General features: G+C 52.3%; 3 protein-coding genes across 3 annotated transcripts; all 3 read right to left on the bottom strand.

Moving 5' to 3' along the window:
- Positions 1-5,317: 5,317 nt before the first annotated feature.
- Positions 5,318-10,599, bottom strand: PV07_09343 (uncharacterized protein; the record flags this gene model as incomplete). The annotated part of the gene is made up of 15 exons (XM_016396590.1): positions 5,318-5,493; positions 5,571-5,667; positions 5,784-5,896; positions 5,958-6,389; positions 6,464-6,761; positions 6,847-7,301; positions 7,573-7,601; positions 8,580-8,892; positions 9,015-9,300; positions 9,366-9,398; positions 9,456-9,816; positions 9,886-9,916; positions 9,979-10,068; positions 10,149-10,258; positions 10,325-10,599. 15 exons carry the CDS (start codon positions 10,597-10,599, stop codon positions 5,318-5,320), a joined length of 3,099 nt encoding a protein of 1,032 aa, XP_016246446.1.
- Positions 10,600-11,336: 737 nt separating this feature from the next.
- On the bottom strand, positions 11,337-12,439 carry PV07_09342 (uncharacterized protein; the record flags this gene model as incomplete). Its single annotated transcript, XM_016396589.1, has 2 exons — positions 11,337-12,007; positions 12,115-12,439. 2 exons carry the CDS (start codon positions 12,437-12,439, stop codon positions 11,337-11,339), a joined length of 996 nt encoding a protein of 331 aa, XP_016246445.1.
- Positions 12,440-15,403: 2,964 nt separating this feature from the next.
- On the bottom strand, positions 15,404-16,545 carry PV07_09341 (uncharacterized protein; the record flags this gene model as incomplete). The annotated part of the gene is made up of 2 exons (XM_016396588.1): positions 15,404-15,933; positions 16,200-16,545. 2 exons carry the CDS (start codon positions 16,543-16,545, stop codon positions 15,404-15,406), a joined length of 876 nt encoding a protein of 291 aa, XP_016246444.1.
- Between the last annotated feature and the right edge of the window lie 12 nt (positions 16,546-16,557).

The raw sequence follows: 16,557 nt of genomic DNA, 5'->3' as shown, positions 1-16,557 counted from the left end.
CAGAATGGAGACCACGTCAACGGCAGCGATGAGGTACTGGATATGATTATCGTGGGTGCTGGATTCGCGGGGATCTATTTGCTTTATCAACTGAGGAAACGGGGCTTCAAAGCCAAAATTGTCGAGGTATTTCCTTCCCTCACCCGCGTGATGTATCACCAAACATCTCGATATACTGACATGGGGACTCGCAAGGCTGGATCCGACCTTGGCGGGATCTGGTATTGGAACCGATACCCTGGCGCCCGCGTGGACAGTCAGTATCCGGTCTACGCGCTTTCCATACCCGAAGTGTACCGCGACTGGACCTGGTCGTCGCACTACCCCGACCACGCGGAGCTGCGCGAATACTTCCAGCATGTAGAGGACTGCCTCCACGTGAAGAAGGACTGCGTCTTCAACACCAAAGTCACCGAGGCGGCGTGGGACGATGAGACGTGCCTGTGGACGATCCGGTGCGAGACTGGCAAAACGTTCCAGACCAAGTACTGGACTGCGTGTACCGGATTCGCGGCCAAGCGGTACTTCCCGGACTGGGAAGGCCTGGAGGACTTCAAGGGCGTGATCCATCATTCCAGCTTTTGGCCCAAGGAAGGGGTCGACGTCAAGGGGAAGCGGGTGGCTGTGATCGGGACTGGCGCCACTGGCGTGCAAATCACTCAAGAGGTTCGTTTTGTTCGTCGCTTACCCATGCCTCTAACCAAGCTCAAACCCCGGCGCCTTAAGACGCCGTTAAAAAACCTCCCTGTGGAGGGACGTTGACCAGGAGGCTGACATATATATCTTTTACGTTCGTTATCAGTGGGCCAGAGAAATCGGAGAAGATGGACACCTAGAAATGTTCCAGCGGACGCCGAACCTAGCGTGCCCCATGAACCAAGTGTACATGACCAAGGAAGAACAAGCCAAGCTGGTCGAGGGGCTGGCCGAGAGATTCGCCGAGCGCAACAACTACTACAACGGGTTTCTCTACCAGTGGCGCGACAACCTGACTTTCGACCACACCAAGGAGGAGAGACAAGAGTTCTACGAAATGCTGTGGAGGATGGTGAGACAACACAAATCTCCCGCCCACTCCCACCTAAATTCCCCAGAGGCCCCTCCTATGGCTAGAATGCAGAGGCGGATGCTGATTTGATTCTTGTTCAACTCACGTCTAGGGAGGCTTCAGATTCCTCATGAACAACTACTACGACATGACACGCAACAACAAGGCCAACCAGGAAGCATACGAATTCTGGCGAGATCACGTACGACAACGGGTTCACGACCCAAGAAAGCAAGAGCTTCTGGCGCCCTGGGAACGGCCGCATCTCTTCGGTGGGAAACGGCTCTCCCTCGAGCAGGACTTTTACGATCATTTCAACAAGGTAAGAAACCATCCACGCGCATGAAGCCCTCCTATTTGGTCCTCCCTTAGGTCGGGAGTCACCTAACAGAGAGACCATGGTGCTGACTTCTATTTCCCACGCTGGCTAGCCCAACGTCGATGTGGTCGATGTTCGAGACAACCCCATCAAACGATTCGTCGCCGACGGTATCGTCCAGGAAGACGGGACGTACCACAAACTCGACGTCATTGCGCTGGCGACAGGCTTTGACTCCATCACCGGTGGTTTGAAGGACATGAAAATCACCGGCGTCAACGGCGAGGTCCTGACCGAGAAATGGGCGCAAGGCACCTGGACGTACCTGGGCATCTCGACCGCGCACTTTCCGAATTTCTTCTTGTGAGTGTCCCAATCACGTCCTAACACCCCGTTCCAATATAAAACGCTTCATCAGCACGGATCAACACCCAGATCCCCTCCTCCTCCCCCCCTGGGGGAAGACCCCAGAATGCACAAATGACTGACCGGTCTTTCCTTTCTCAGTACGTACGGGCCGCAAGCGCCGACGGCCTTCTCGAACGGGCCCTCGTGCATCGAGATCCAAGGCGACTGGATCGCCTCGGTCCTGGAGGACATGCAAGAGCGAGGGCTGAAGAAGATCGACGCGGACCGCGCGGCCGAAGAAGACTGGCGGAAATTGGTGTTTGAACTGATCAACGACACGCCCCGCGGCAAGGTCGACTCCTGGTACAACGGCGCCAACATCCCGGGAAAGCCGCGCGAGCACCTGAACTACGCGGGAGGGATCCCCCGATACAAGAAGACGCTCGAGCAGATTAGAAAAGACGGATACAGCGGATTTGTCCTGGCGTAAACCATGTCGCTCAAGGCTAGGTTGTCTCGGCTCCCTTTCTTTTGCCATTGGGCGAGAAGAAGATTGCTTGCTGTGGTAAAGAGATTTGCTCCAGTAGCTGCATTCCGTAGATGTCAATGTAAGAGCACAGTTTGATTCATTCGGACCTTTCACACCCCTGGTACTTGGGGCCGGAAAAGGGGACAACGGTCCGCAACTGACGCCCAATTGCTTTTCCCAATACATTTCAAGATACAGGGATTTCGACATCGGAATCTCGACATGAGGACTTTCCATTTCCGTCTTTGCACCTGAGCCGTTGCTGCTTCAGCCTGAGCCGTCCTGAGCAAGCCCTACACGTGACTGACCGTGATGTCATTCAGCCTGAGCAACAGTCAAAGCGGGCCTCCATCTGGGCCAGGGGTCTTGTTTCCGGCACCCGCCTATAGTTGCCACTTTACTGTTCCCTTTTCCCTATACGGAGTACTAATGTTCTTGTCGCTAGCATCCTCGCGGAGACGGATCGAGGCTAGCGACTGAGGTTAGTGGATCAAGTATAAACTGTCTTAGGCTTATATGCCGCTTTTATAACGACTTACCCTCCCTCTCACCTTTGCGCTTACCCTTCACTAATCTCGTATAGGCTCTGCAAAAAGTGTAGTAGATATTTTGATCTAATGCGACTTTGAACACTTACGCCGCGTAAGGACGGAATACGGCGGGCTACTCCCGCACACGGCGATATACCAACGCTGGTCAATGGAATGTGGAATGTAAGAGCCCACTAGCGCCAGTCCCCCATAAAATCGCAAACAAACAAAGACACCAACCCATCTGTCTGCGTTAGACGCTCCTGCTTTCCCACCCACAGTTAACTTCCTCTCTCCTCTCTTTCTATGTCTCCCCCTCTGCGAGCGAGTCGTCCTCCTCCCGCTAGCAAGAATCGGCTGCAAGCTGCAACCGGCTCTGGCTGTCGGAGGAGTAGACGATTGCAAAACAAGCCTCCACGTTCCTACGCCCAAACAACCCACCGAAACCGCACTAAACAATCGCACTCTGAACCAACGCACTCTGTGGAATCGGAACTGGAATCTCCAAAACTCCCGCCCTCTATCCATAGCCTGACGAAGGAGAACCTCCGAATACTCAACGAGCAAGAGATGGCCAAGAGAAAAAGGATCGGCGAAGAGAGCATGACAACCACAAAGCGAACCCAAACTCAAAGCAAGCAGGCGCCTAGCACTAATGGCGGCTATCGCATCCACCGTCTCAATGTCGTTAATATCTTCTTTGATGATGATATTCCAGACCACTTCCAAGCTGCGATCGACAACATTGTGAAAGCAAAAGTTCCGTCCGAGGAGCGCCGAGCTGTGATTCACAACACCGCTGAACGGTTCTACAATTGTTGTCGGGAGATTAGTGACAATAAAAGTATGGAAGTCAGTTTTGTTGGTCTTTGTCGTGATGCGCTTCGAGATATGTTGAGACCGAATATCTCCCTTCAACCTGAAGCCGATTGGCGATATGAATTCAAGCCAGGTATATCAAAGGGCAACCCGATTTTCCGAGATGACCAAGGGGCTCCTGCAATCAAAACACCTTGTCCGGATATCACAATTGGTATTGGCCGAAAAGCGTTCTTGGACTCTCTCTCCTCACCAGCTTTCACCCAAACTCAGGCCCAGGAATTTCTTCGAAGACTTCAGACAGAATACGACTCCCTAGACCAGAACGAAGAAAAGCTACTCCTAACGGTTATGGAAACTGGTCGCGTCTTTTTTCCATTCGCGACTCTTGAGGCAAAGGCTTACCTAACCGGAAAGCAAATCTCCGAAGCACAAAATCAGGCCGCCGTTTCGGGAGCGAGTGCCCTAAATTTTCAGCTTCATCTTGCGGAGATGGCGAAGAGCGCAGCCTCGGAGTTTGACGATAGTGAATATCAATATCCTCTCTTCTTTTCCATTTGCACCGAAGGACCCTACCACGAGCTGTGGGCTCACTACACCTGCGTCGAGGAAGGTCGGCGTATCTTCAACATGAAGCTGGTCAAGATCTGCAACGCAATGCTGAAAGAGACCATCGAAGACTTCTTCATTGCGGTGGAGAATGTGTTGCGCTGGGGTGCCGACACGTTTCTGAAATCGGTGGCAGACCGGATGCGATTGGTGGCAATCAAGACATTGACCGAAGTCGACGGAACGAACTGAGACGCCTGCACTTCGCTCCGTTGCAGAAATGGGATTTGAGAGAAAGAGGAAGAGGACCAGGACCAGGACCAGGACCGGGATCGGGATCGGGATCAGGAGGACGATGAAAGTGAGGACGATGACGACCGCAAGGACGAGGAAGAGGACCAGAAGGACGAGATGGATTGATAGTCGGATATGGCCGGGGATTCAAGAAGAGGCGACGCAACTGGGGAAGAGGGAATGGGTAAGAAGAGATGGATTGACAAAGGCCGAAGATTAACGCTGGGGGATCAAGAACATTGAGATTGGTTCACAGAACATGGTCGGATATGGTTGGAACTTGATAGACTAGATACCCCCGTATTGATGCCCCAATATGTTTGTAAGGCTCTACATTCAGTATCTAACGTTGTCAATGTCAAACGAATGTCAAATGCTGGGCAAAGGCAGTTTTTTAACCGAGTGGTGTCTTCTACTTGTCGTCAGCAGAGTGACCTAGCTCAGCCGGCCCTGAGCCGACGTTGAGCCGGACGCGAGCCGGCCTGAGCAATGTGACTCAATGGAGGAACATGGTGAATTCTACTCGGTCCTGGGGACCGTCAGACTATATACCCTTGAGTAATTTACACAGGCCTACTAGCGCCGTCCGATGGCCTTCGGCCGAAGGCCATCGGGGTACCTTCCCTGGCCGTCATTACATAGCCTTGGCAGGGCCGTCAGTCACAGCAAAAGCGGCGCGGGGTCACGTGGAACAGGAGGGAGGGAGGCGTCGAGATTCCGGTGGTGAAATATTTTTTCTGTCCTCCCTGAAGATTGTGACTCCACTTGCCATTTTTAGGACCGTAAACCTACTTGACACTCAGTATTCCAATCAAGCCCAACTGCAATGGTAATTGTATCATGTTACAAGTTCCGGAACTCGACGGGCACCATTCGGACTGTCAAGGCGACAACTCCGGAAGCACTCGAGACCCATGATGGGGTGGCGTCTCTAAAAGCCAATGCCTCATCAATGACTCGGTGGTGCGTTTTGTCGGCCACCCGTTTGCGTTTTCGGCTTGATGAAGCAGATCTAGGATCGCGTGTTGCTCATCCGGATCGGTGAACCAGCCGCCGCCTGCGAGAGACAGGGGCATCTCTGATTAGCCAGGTGAAACTCAAGAATGGGCACGAAAACGTCTAGGAGACACTTACACATTTGCATGATGGGGCACATGAAGAACCTGGTGGTGACGAAGTGGCCGGACTGGGCGATCCCGCAAAGTGCTCTGGTGTGGAAGAGAACAGTTTCCTAAGAGGACGATAGAAAAATTAGATACTGTCAAAATGGCCCGGTCCTAACACTCTACGATCGGAGACAATCTTGATGGGCTCAGAGACTTAACCCCAATGGAGAAGCAAACTCACCCTCATTGTTCGATGAGCCCGAGCGTACTCGAGTCCCACACCTGGAGGTGGAACATAAGGACTGTACAAGCACAACAAAAGCTTTGCGAGGTGGTAGTATTGCATCCCTGTGGCTGTGAATGGCGGGGTCAGCTCTGGGAAGGTAGCATCGCCCGGAAAATTGCAACCACGTACCATGCCACGGAGTGTAGAACAAGATTTCAGGCCAATGCCTTCCTTCGGCGACCGCGGGCTGCCCCGCGAAAATCGGTCTGAACGACGCTGGTTTCTGTGCATCCCACATGTCGACCTGGTCAGTCAGATCCTGCCACATGTCGACGGATTTTGCCGTCCCGGAGAAGCAGTAGGATATGACCATGACCGTGGAGAAGACGATCCGGTTCGCCCACACGGAATCGGACGTCTCGGACAAGGAGAAGAAGAAGTCTTGTTTGGTAAAGTCGATTCGAGGGGGTTGATGGGTGAAAAGGGCCATGTACGCGTCCTGGCGGACGAATTGCCAGAAGGCGGCTTCAGCCAGTCCGCCCGTCATGGCACAACTTCGAGAATTGAAGAGTGCGGCGACGCCGAGTAGATGGTGGCCACGGTCCTGTCCGATGATGTGAACTATATCAACCCGGAAATGTGTCAATATGGATCGATTCATGACAGATAATCTCGAGAGCTTTTCAGCCGGGCACAGATGGACTTGCCGTTCATCTCCTCGAACTTGCGCAAGATAACTGCGGCGGAAAGCACGTCCTCATCGATGGCGGTATCTTTGTCGTTCATAAGAGAGATCAGCTTTCCTATACACCGTGTGTGGTAGACTTCGGAGAGGACGGGGTCGACGTCCACCCGCTGCGTGGTTTCTGTCGGGTGGAGTCGACCGATATTCAAGGCAGAGAGGGCAAAGATGGCATCTAGGAGGACATCACTCTCCAGCGCTCGTTCGGGCACATGAATTTGAAAATGTCGCCGCGGATCTGTTACGTCGAACTACAGGCCAGAGGCATCAGAAAACGCATAGTAGAGGAGGGCTTGCGAAAGGTAGATAGGGGCAGGCCTGAAACCAAAAACTCACCCAGGGGGCCAAATTCTCCACATAGTGCCGGAAGAGCAAGGCTTCCACGCGGTCCTTCAAGCGGGGGGTCTCGATGGCTACAGCTCTTGTAGAAGACGTGGCTTCGGACAGGATGTCCAGCTCAGGAGAGCCCGATGTGGACAAGGCGGGGAGAAACGGCCTTGGGTCGTCTGCCGGCTGCATCAATCCAATGGCAGGATTGAACGTGCTGGCACTGATCAAGGCCGTGAGCGAAGTCAGGCTCGGAGAGACTCTGGACAAGTCGACATCCGCTACGATGCTCGACTGAGGCGGAGACGACGTCCCATGTCTCTCGCTATCGAACTCTTCGTCCACCCAACAAGCACTCTCATCTTGAATCTGCTCGTGGATCTGGGCAGAGATCTCAGTCACCTCCTCGTCCGCCGTTTGTATTTCGGGAGAAGTTACATCAACATTCTCGGCCACAAAAGTCACTATCAACCTCATTAGCTAGACAGGTCTGTCGTGGAGACATTGGTGCTGACATTTCCTTGGGACCCGTAGCCAACGCTGCGTATCGGAGTGGACTGCATCACCTGCTATAGATCGGCGGTCCCTCCTCCATTGCGAGAACAGAGAGGCTTCTAGACATTCTCGATTGGATTCTTCGCACCGTCGACAGACAGGAGACTGTTCATCACCTAGAAATCAACTTTGAGCCACCGGTTTCGGTCAATGAAAAAAGCCAATTTCTGCTTGACTCACATTTGATGTGCCTCCTTCTGCACGTGTCGCTAACACGACGAGTGAGCATGCATGACTTCAAACGCCTAGAAAAGGGGGTGGAACACTCACCATGCTTTCCGGGATCTATTCTTTCCCATCGATAGAGAGTTGTTGTCTGGATACTGGATTAGGATCAAGTCCGCGAGCACTTGTTATCCTGCCATACTAGCATTGCGCAGAGATGAGGAGCAATGTCTAGCAACAAAATCGGATGCTTGCCCACGGGAAATTATTACGTCGTTCGGCTTTCTGGGGGATAGGTGTTCTCTACCACGCACCTCGGAAAGAAATCCAGTTTCCGTTTTCGAATTGAGGATGAGCCAATATTGGGTTCGCGGAGAGAGCTGCGACCCCGGAGGCGGGTAGGTAATGGGGTCAGGGGGGGATGGATGGGTTAGCGAGCCTTCCCGTACCCACCACCTACTTCCCACTGGCCCAAGGGCCAGGGCGAATGGATCTGCTCCAGACCCTCGCCCAATCTCGTCGAAACAGGAGAATCTTCCGAGTCACCACGTTCGGTGGCTAGTTCTTTCCCCCCAGAGCCGAGATTGCCGAAGCCAGGCAGGAGACAGGGCTTGGAGGAGCCAGCAATAGAGGTGAATGGGGGGGTGCCCGAGACACGTCGAGCAAGATTCGTACTCTGCGCCTGAGCGAACGAACCAACCTAGTATCATCACGATAGCAAGCCTTCATTGCTGCAAGGAAGCAACTTTGTTCTATACATCTTCTTGCGTATGGGTGTAAATAATTGTCTGCTCTAGGTGGTGCAAGCACGGTAATAACCGAGTATACTCCGTGCACTGGAATTCATTATGATGACCTACGACAGTCCTCACTGCCCATACCTCAGGCGGTAGAGACCTCTAACCGCCCCATGGGTAAGCAGAAGATGTCTCATGCAGTAGAATAGATCCTTGCCTCCTTTCCCCTCCAGTCCCGTTTCGAACCAAAAGCCACAGCTGTTTCTCCTTCTCTACAAGACATACCTGACCGCCGGACTCTTGTCCCCTAATTCTGCCAGCTGTTGATTGGTGTACATCTCCAGCGACATCTTTGCCCTCTTCTTGTTGGCGAGGGAGCAGCTGATGTAGTAAGCGATCACCAACACCAGGCCCATGCTGACGAATGCGAGTTCAATGGTATGTCCCGTTCGATACGTGGGTGCGTCCGATGCCACGTAGAAATTGGACGCTGCAGCACCGGCGAGAGTACCCAGTCCGATTTGCAAAGCCATGGCCACGGATCGCTTGTGCACTGGTGCTAGGTTATTGGAGAACCACGCAAGAAGCCCCGGTATGACTGTGCGCACTGGTCAGTAGTATGAAAAGGAGAAAAGGAGGGATGTGTGCAGGGGGTTCAAGCATGAACGGCGGTGCGCCATTTTGGCAGAATATAGAGACTGGTACACTGGTTGTACTCACCACTGTAGAGACCACACGCCGCGATCATGATCCCAGCGTAGGTGAGTCCAGGAGTGAAGTGCCTAGGAGCAGCACACATAATATACCCAGTAAGCATTGCGACGTAGCAACCGAACACAAACGGCGCTCGTTTCCTCAGCCGGTCCGAGAAATATCCCACCAGAAGACAGGTGATGCAAGCGGCGGCATAGATGGGAATGGTGAGCAGCTGCGCCTCCGTTGACTTGTAGCCCATTGACTTGACAATGGTTGGCAGGAACAAAGAGACCCCGTAAAGAGGACAACACTGTCGTCAACTAGAGTCAGCGCAAGGCCTGGAAATCGAGACACCCAAGGGAGGAAAGAACCCACTGCCGCCCAGTAGAGTAAGACCATCATATACGTCTGCAGAAAGTAGTCAGTGGATTGGGTCATGTGTGCCAATATCCGACTCGGACTTACCTGCCAGTCTGTGAACGCCATTGCAACATATTTCCACCGAAAAGACGTCTCAAGTCCGACGGCCTCCCCTTCGTGGCCTTGGCCACCAAGGTCGTGCCTCAATCGATGGACGAGATAGACTCTTTCCCTCTGTGTCAGGAACTTGGCCGTCTCGGGGAAGTCGTGGATGAACCAGAAAGCGGCCACAGCCACGATGACCGTCAAGATGCCCTCGAGGATGAAAATCCATCTCCAGCCGGCCTGACCTGCCACGCCATCCATCTGGAGGATCGCATAGGCGAGCAAGCCTGAGAACCCGCCAGCAAGGCTCGCTCCGGCGAAAAACAGGCCCATTCGAAATTGCACTTCATGGCGTGTGTACCTAAATATCCCTGGCTCAGCAAAATTCCAAGATCTTTTATATCGCTAGTCCCTTGCGTCGAAGGCTTACCACATCGTGAGGTAATATGCCACTCCTGGAACTGTTTGTTTTTGAGCGTCAGCGGTTTGACCCCGTGGAATGGTGCCGAGAAACATTGCTTACAGAGTCCAGACTCGGTCATCCCCAGGAAAAATCGGGTGGCAAGGAGTCCTTCGTAGTTTTGCACAGTGCCCATCAGAGTCATGACAGTGCCTGCACAGAGAAATCGTCACTAGTGGTCAAGAGAGAGAGAGAGAGGGATAAACGTGACTCGTCAATTAGAGCCTACTTACCCCAAGCAATCATGATCGAAGGAAGCCAGATGGAAGGCCGGAATTTCATCAGCAGCAGGTTCGATGGTGCCTCGAACAGGCAGTATGGAAAGAAAAAGATGGTTAAGGCTCTGCCGTCAACGAGAGAATTTGCTTGTTAGCTTCTTTGTTTGTAACAGGGGAGTCAGTTCACCGACATGTTGTATTGATTGCCGACTAAGCCAAGGTCGTCTTCCAAGCCCCCAAGTCGCGCGTTGCCTATGTTGCCGCGGTCCAGGAAAGAGAGCAGGTATAGTAATGTCACCATCGGGACCAGTCGGAGGTCCATCTTGCGGAGTAATTTCTTCCTCTCGGCCTCTGTAAGGTCGGGAGTTTGGCGGTTGTCTTCGATCATAATGGTGTGTGCCATTTCCAACTCTGCGTTGTGAATTGATTTGCCCTCTTGCAGGGCTCGCTCCTCTGAAGGCACCATTGTGGGAAGAACAAGGGCAGATTTTGGAGTATATTGACGCAGTTGGCTTCGGTAGAATAGTGTTCTGGAGTAGACGCAAGTGGTTCTAACACTGCTTTCTTTATAGTTGTCAATTAACTACAGCTTCTAGACCTAGAAGGCTGTGGAGTGATCAGGAAGCTATGGTATGCGAGAAGCCAACCAGGGGGCCTGAGGAAAAATCTACCTCTTGGAGAATGCGGGTGGTCGACGCCGAGTCCGAGCTACAAAACCGTAACCCCTATTGCTTTTGGGAAAATCTTCCGTGAAAGAGGAAGCCTGGCTAGCCCAAGGTGCTTCCATCCCGCGTTTCACTCACGCCACCTGGGGTATGGGGAAGAGAAGCAGATGACAAAAAGTCCACCACTCTGTAAGTCAATGCCCAAACCCCTAGAAGATGTGGATGCGACTCAATTTCTGATGGATGTTCCAGCCGAGATCACTACGGCGGCTGGATACAGGACTAGAGGCAGGCCAACAAGAATACCTCCAGACGGTGCGCATGCAGACGGTCTGAGTCTCTCGCTGGGCTCAGCCAGGTCCGTAATGCTTAGGGCCCTTTACAGTCGCCGGTTGTAGTGGGATCTCGGTCCCTTGGGTGGCCGCATAGCTTTCGTGGGTTGCACGAACCCGGATTTCTAGAGGCACTTTGTACTTCTAACGATCCTAGAGAATAGATGTTTGTTCTAGATACCAAGAAGAAGAGATATATCTGCGGCTCAGTCCTCTGGGATTGCTGGTGTCGTGGGGATAGGACTCTGTTTCAACGTTATGTCTGCCCATTTCTCCCAGGCGCGCAGACACTTCGCGTGGCAGGCGTCCGGCTCAACTTCCTTCAGCGCTTTCCCCAGCCTCTCATGAAGTAAGGCCGGCAAAGGCGTTGAGAAACCCATCTGCTCTGCGAGGTTCTTGTTGATCCCAAGGTCTTTGACCAGGAGTGCGAGTTGGAATCCCGACTGATACCTCCTTGTGAGCCCTTCGTCTCTCATGGTGTTTTCCGATGCGAAGACACGGCCCGTTCCTACATTAAGTACATCCAACATGGTGGCAGGGTCCAGGCCGAACTTGGTACCGACGACGAACGAATCAGCCAACGCGCAGATAGACGAGGCCATGATGTAGTTGTTCATCGTTTTCATTGCGTGGCCCGAGCCAATTCCACCCATGACGAAGCGGTACTTCGCCACAGCATCGAGTACCGGCATTACCCTGGTCACGACCTCGTTATTCTTGGCCCCAATCATGATGGTGATCTTTCCGACGTCGGTGTCGTGGAGCTTTCGCTGGGTGATGGGCGAGTCGATGAAATCCAACCCGAAGACTTCAAGATCTTTCGCCAGTTCGATCGAGTTGAATGGGTCTGCCGAAGACATGTCGACCACGACGCAACCTAAAGAAGTAAGCATATCAGCCGCTGCGACCTCCTTCAAAATAGATCTCTAATTCTCCGGGAAGGAGGCGTTCATGTGTGGCTTAAAGCGAACAAGATACACGTACCCTTCTTCAAGGACGGAGCGATCCCTGTCCTCCCCAACAAGACGTCTCTGACAATATTACCATTCGGGAGCATCGTGATCAGCACGTCGACATCTCGGAATCCCTCACCACTACCCGGCGGGGCCGCCTCACAGTGAAACTGGTCCGCAAACTCCTTCGCACGTTCGAAATTCGCGTCGCTAACGACCAGAGGGAAGCCTCTTCGGGGCAAATTCGTCGCAATTGGCCATCCAGCATGACCCAAACCAATGTATCCGACTTTGAGGTCCTGATGGAAGCCGTTTGATACCCCGTTGGAGGTCCCATTAACTGCAGTGGAGGCCATGGTCCAAGAAGTATATCGTCTTCCACAAAGTCAACTAAACTGGTCTCGAAAATTCGGTGATAAACGGGTGGTTCCTTGGTTCGTATTCGTCTTTCAGAAAAAGAGATTCTAGGCGAGGCAGAAGTTATATAGGATCTGGCGGCACGATTATTGAGGCGAAGAAGATCACCAAGGACTCGATTGCTGCATTTAGAGACTACATTCAAGCCAAGAGGTGCCATGATTGAGGCAGAAATGCTCAGATCACGGAGCGAATAAGAGCGCGGAAACATTACTGCAAGAAGCAGATCCTCGATTTGTGCCTATTATTCTCGGTGGGCCATGGTCAAGTTTCTACACAAAGTATTTCCGCCCCCGGAGTGGCCACCGAACAATGGCGTCTGCATCAAAGGCCCTTAAGCCGAATGTCAGGTGGGGTAAATGCTTAGACAAAGTAATCAGATGGTTGTTCTTCAGCTTTTTGCTCCGAAGGTGGTTGTAGCCGGGAAGAATGGCGACTTCTGCTTCCCATGATGGTGATTGTCTCAGATTCTTCCTTGTGTAGACGGTTCGCCGGGGGACGTTCAGTCATTCATGACAGCTTCCCCCGTTCGTCCTTTATTTTGGCCTGAACCAGAGCCTAGAATCGAAAAATACCTCGATGTTGGTCAAGAAAGAGCTACTCCAGTTTATTGTGACTGCGTTACACACGAAAGCACAAGTATACAATCTTCGGAAGGCATTGAATGGCGAGGAACAGACTGTCCTATCTGTGACCTTCTATCGAGCAACTCTCTATCCACCTTTTACACCCAGTTCGTGATCGATAGGATAATATTGCAATAGATTTTTTGTCACTCTTTGTAGTGATATAGAACTTAGTGCCGAGCCCAGTACGGCACGAAGTTTTGAGAAACCTCTGGGCCTAATGGCGTTTCATGAATCCGATACCCGCCTCTTTGAAGCAGTCCGCTGTTTTCCCTTTGATCACAGACGCCAGCTTATCGTCTAAATGCTTACGCACTTCCGACTGAAGATGCGCTTCCAAGCTAGCCCGGGTCTCGAATCTCTCGAAGATCACTATTTGATCAGGCGATTTGCGACTTTTGTATGCAAAAAATGATTGTGTCCCGGGCTCATCTGAATCCGCTCATATCCGTCCTGGTTAGCCGACGACTCTCACACATTGACTATCAAGGTGAAATATTTGAAGGAGCGTACTTTGTTCAACATATAGTGCGACCGGCTTCAAAAGATCCAGCACTGCGTCCTTCTGAGAAGGTGTAGTCGTGACTCGCTCGACCCGCACGACGCCGGCCTTGGTAGGCTCGCTGCGTTCGGTGAATCCAAGCGCGGGTTCGAGGAACTCAAGCTTCAACTTGTTCTCCTTGGACGAAGATTTGCCGACCGTGTCGACGAGGTGCAAGAAAGGCTTGCTGGTATTGTGGCCTTCCAGGTGATGTTTTTCCGTCGCGTACCTGTTGGTGGGACAATGTCAAATCTTAGATGTCCTCTGGGCGATGAGACAGCAGATAGTAATCGACAGCACCTACTCTTCAAGACCATAGACCGTGCCGTCGTTGGAATCCTCCGAAATATACCAGTAGTAGACACTTGCCCATGGCTCGTCGGAGACGACGTGCTTGTCGACGCCGCGAATAGCATCCAGGACCTATACCAAGATAAATCGCATCAATCAGTATCATTCATGATTCATGTTTGTAATGGGAAGCATAAAGTGATCGAGAACGAACCGCTTGCTGTCCAGCGCCAGCGTCTGAATAGATGTCTGCGATGAATGCGTGGGCTGGAGCCATTTTTTTTGGGTTCTCAGTGACTGGTGGCAGGTATTGATTCAACGAGGGAGAAAGTCGACCGGACTGAGAAAGTCGCAGGTATGCGGGTACGTCTTCTCTTTTATGCACTTTGGCGAAGTTTTTGCTTTAGGACCAATTGTGTGAGAGACCAACTCAGAATGAACCGACTCAGCAATTGGGACTGACTTATTTGGCACAGGGATTGGCCTCCTTATTGCAACGCATTGCGATGACTCGAGTAGTGATGCCATAACACTGCGTAACAACCCTCGCTCCATTATCAGACTTACCCAGGTTGTTACGCTCGTAGCGATGTTTTCCATGGCAAAAGATCCGATAATCGTGGAATGCTTCCTCGGCCGCAAGGCGGCTGATGCCTCATTAGGAAATACCAAATTAGGCAAATTTTCCGCAACCCGTTCTTGGAACGAGGCTGGGGTAAGATCGATATGAGACTAGTTAGAAGGAATGAATCGACCTTTTCCCACGCACTTTCCCCGCCTTCCTGGAGTCCTTGTGGGGGATATGGAGCTTTTTATCGGGGGTTGCTCACGACCTGGGACTATATGGCTCAGGCACAAGATCCACCTTCTAGGCATTCCTGGGGAGTCGGAGACGGGAAAAATTGCCTTTCTTGTAAGCGCAATTGAAAGCACTCAGGTGACTCTAGCGTGGATACACCATGCGTCAGCAGAAGGAAAATCCTATGCGGCTATATGGCAGAAGAAGATCACATCGATTGCGTATGGGTCGCACTCGAGACAACAGCAATGGACGATATTGCCAGCTGCGAACAGCTTGGGCCCGTGGGAGACCACTATTCTACTCTTTGGCTCACCAAATGAATCCTTGGTCTCAGCCTGAGCTCGGTTAACGTGTTCCTGATCGGACACGTCTGCTTTGTCCCCAGCATCTTTCAATCATCGCACCTATCTCCCTACCAGACCCAGGCAGACTTTGTGAAGACCCCTGTCAATTCTTCGATAATGAGACGCCTTGTAAGAATAGCGAGGCAGAAGGCTTTTCTCCAGGGTATTATAGCCTTCCTAAGGGCGGTCCGACGTGCTGATCGTAAGCGACAAGCGCGTCCAAGAAAACCCCTCCATCTGCTCGAACCTTTGGAATATGAGTTATTCCAGAGCAAACAAAGGAGACTCTCTCCCCAGGATTAAGATTTGGAACCCTGGAGCAAAAATTCCATCACCACCTCTTCCATCAGTGCTGCGTCGTCGTCCTTATCCGTCATGCGCAAGTATTCCTTTATCTCTTCAGCTGGCCAGTCCAGTCCCACAATCAGGCGGATACACGCGCCATTCACTTCGCGATCGAACTCGGGATGCGCCTGCAGTGTCAGCACCCGATTGGGCACGTACATTCCCTGCATGCCACAGAGGGCCGTGGAACCCACTTCGACGCACTCGGGAGGCAATTGCGCGCTCTGAGTGACGACCACCGTATCCTGGTGCGAGAGTTGGAGCTGGATTTGCGGCGACGACGCTCGGGCGGCAGATTTGAGTTGGCGGGGGAAACAGCTGGCGAACTTGGGATTGATCGTGATTTCATAGACGCCGAGTTCCCATCCTCGTGGGTTCTTGATGACGTGGAGCCCACCCGTGTGCGCGAACAGAGATTGGTTGATGATCTGATGGCCAAAACAGGTACCGAAGATTTTCACTTTCGGATGTTGCTGGTATGTGTCTGCCAGGAGAGTAGCAGCGTCAGTCCCGATGCTGTTCTCAGGATTGGACGAGAATACAGAATATCTCGACGGCTCAAGGGGCGGGAAGAAAAGAGATCTCAATTGGGGGTATTGGGAATGACTCTTGATGTTAAGAGGAGAGATATCTGCAAGAAAGTCCTCGGCTTGGACAAACCTCCAGGCCCAATGAAAGACTCTCCTGCTGATATCGTCCTGGGACTTCTGTATCCCCGGGTAATGGAAGGGAAGAAGTCCAGTCACTGACCTTGCAAGAATCTCCCAAGTTTCTTCACCCATTCGATATCCTCATACGCTCCCGCCGAACTCCCCGTGACGACCAGTGCATCGAGACCTTCCAAAGCCTCCGCGTCCGGCAACTGGCCGGCCGTGGCATTGTAGGGCGTGGTTCTGACTTGAATCTGTTTCTTAATCCCAGGCCACTGTTCGTCGTGGTTATCCTCCGAGAGCCGCTTCGCTCCACGATCGAAAAAATTCTGAAAGATTTGATCAAAGGGACCACGCAAGCAGGAAACCGGCGGCGGCAGGACCTCGCAGATCAAGATCGCGAGGTGTAACGTGAGATTATCGGTGGAAGAGGGGAGGGAGTGCATGATACTTCTTCT

This window comes from Cladophialophora immunda (assembly GCF_000835495.1).
Source record: "Cladophialophora immunda strain CBS 83496 unplaced genomic scaffold supercont1.5, whole genome shotgun sequence".
NCBI lineage: Eukaryota > Fungi > Ascomycota > Eurotiomycetes > Chaetothyriales > Herpotrichiellaceae > Cladophialophora > Cladophialophora immunda.
This window is presented reverse-complemented; position numbering and strand designations above follow the sequence as displayed.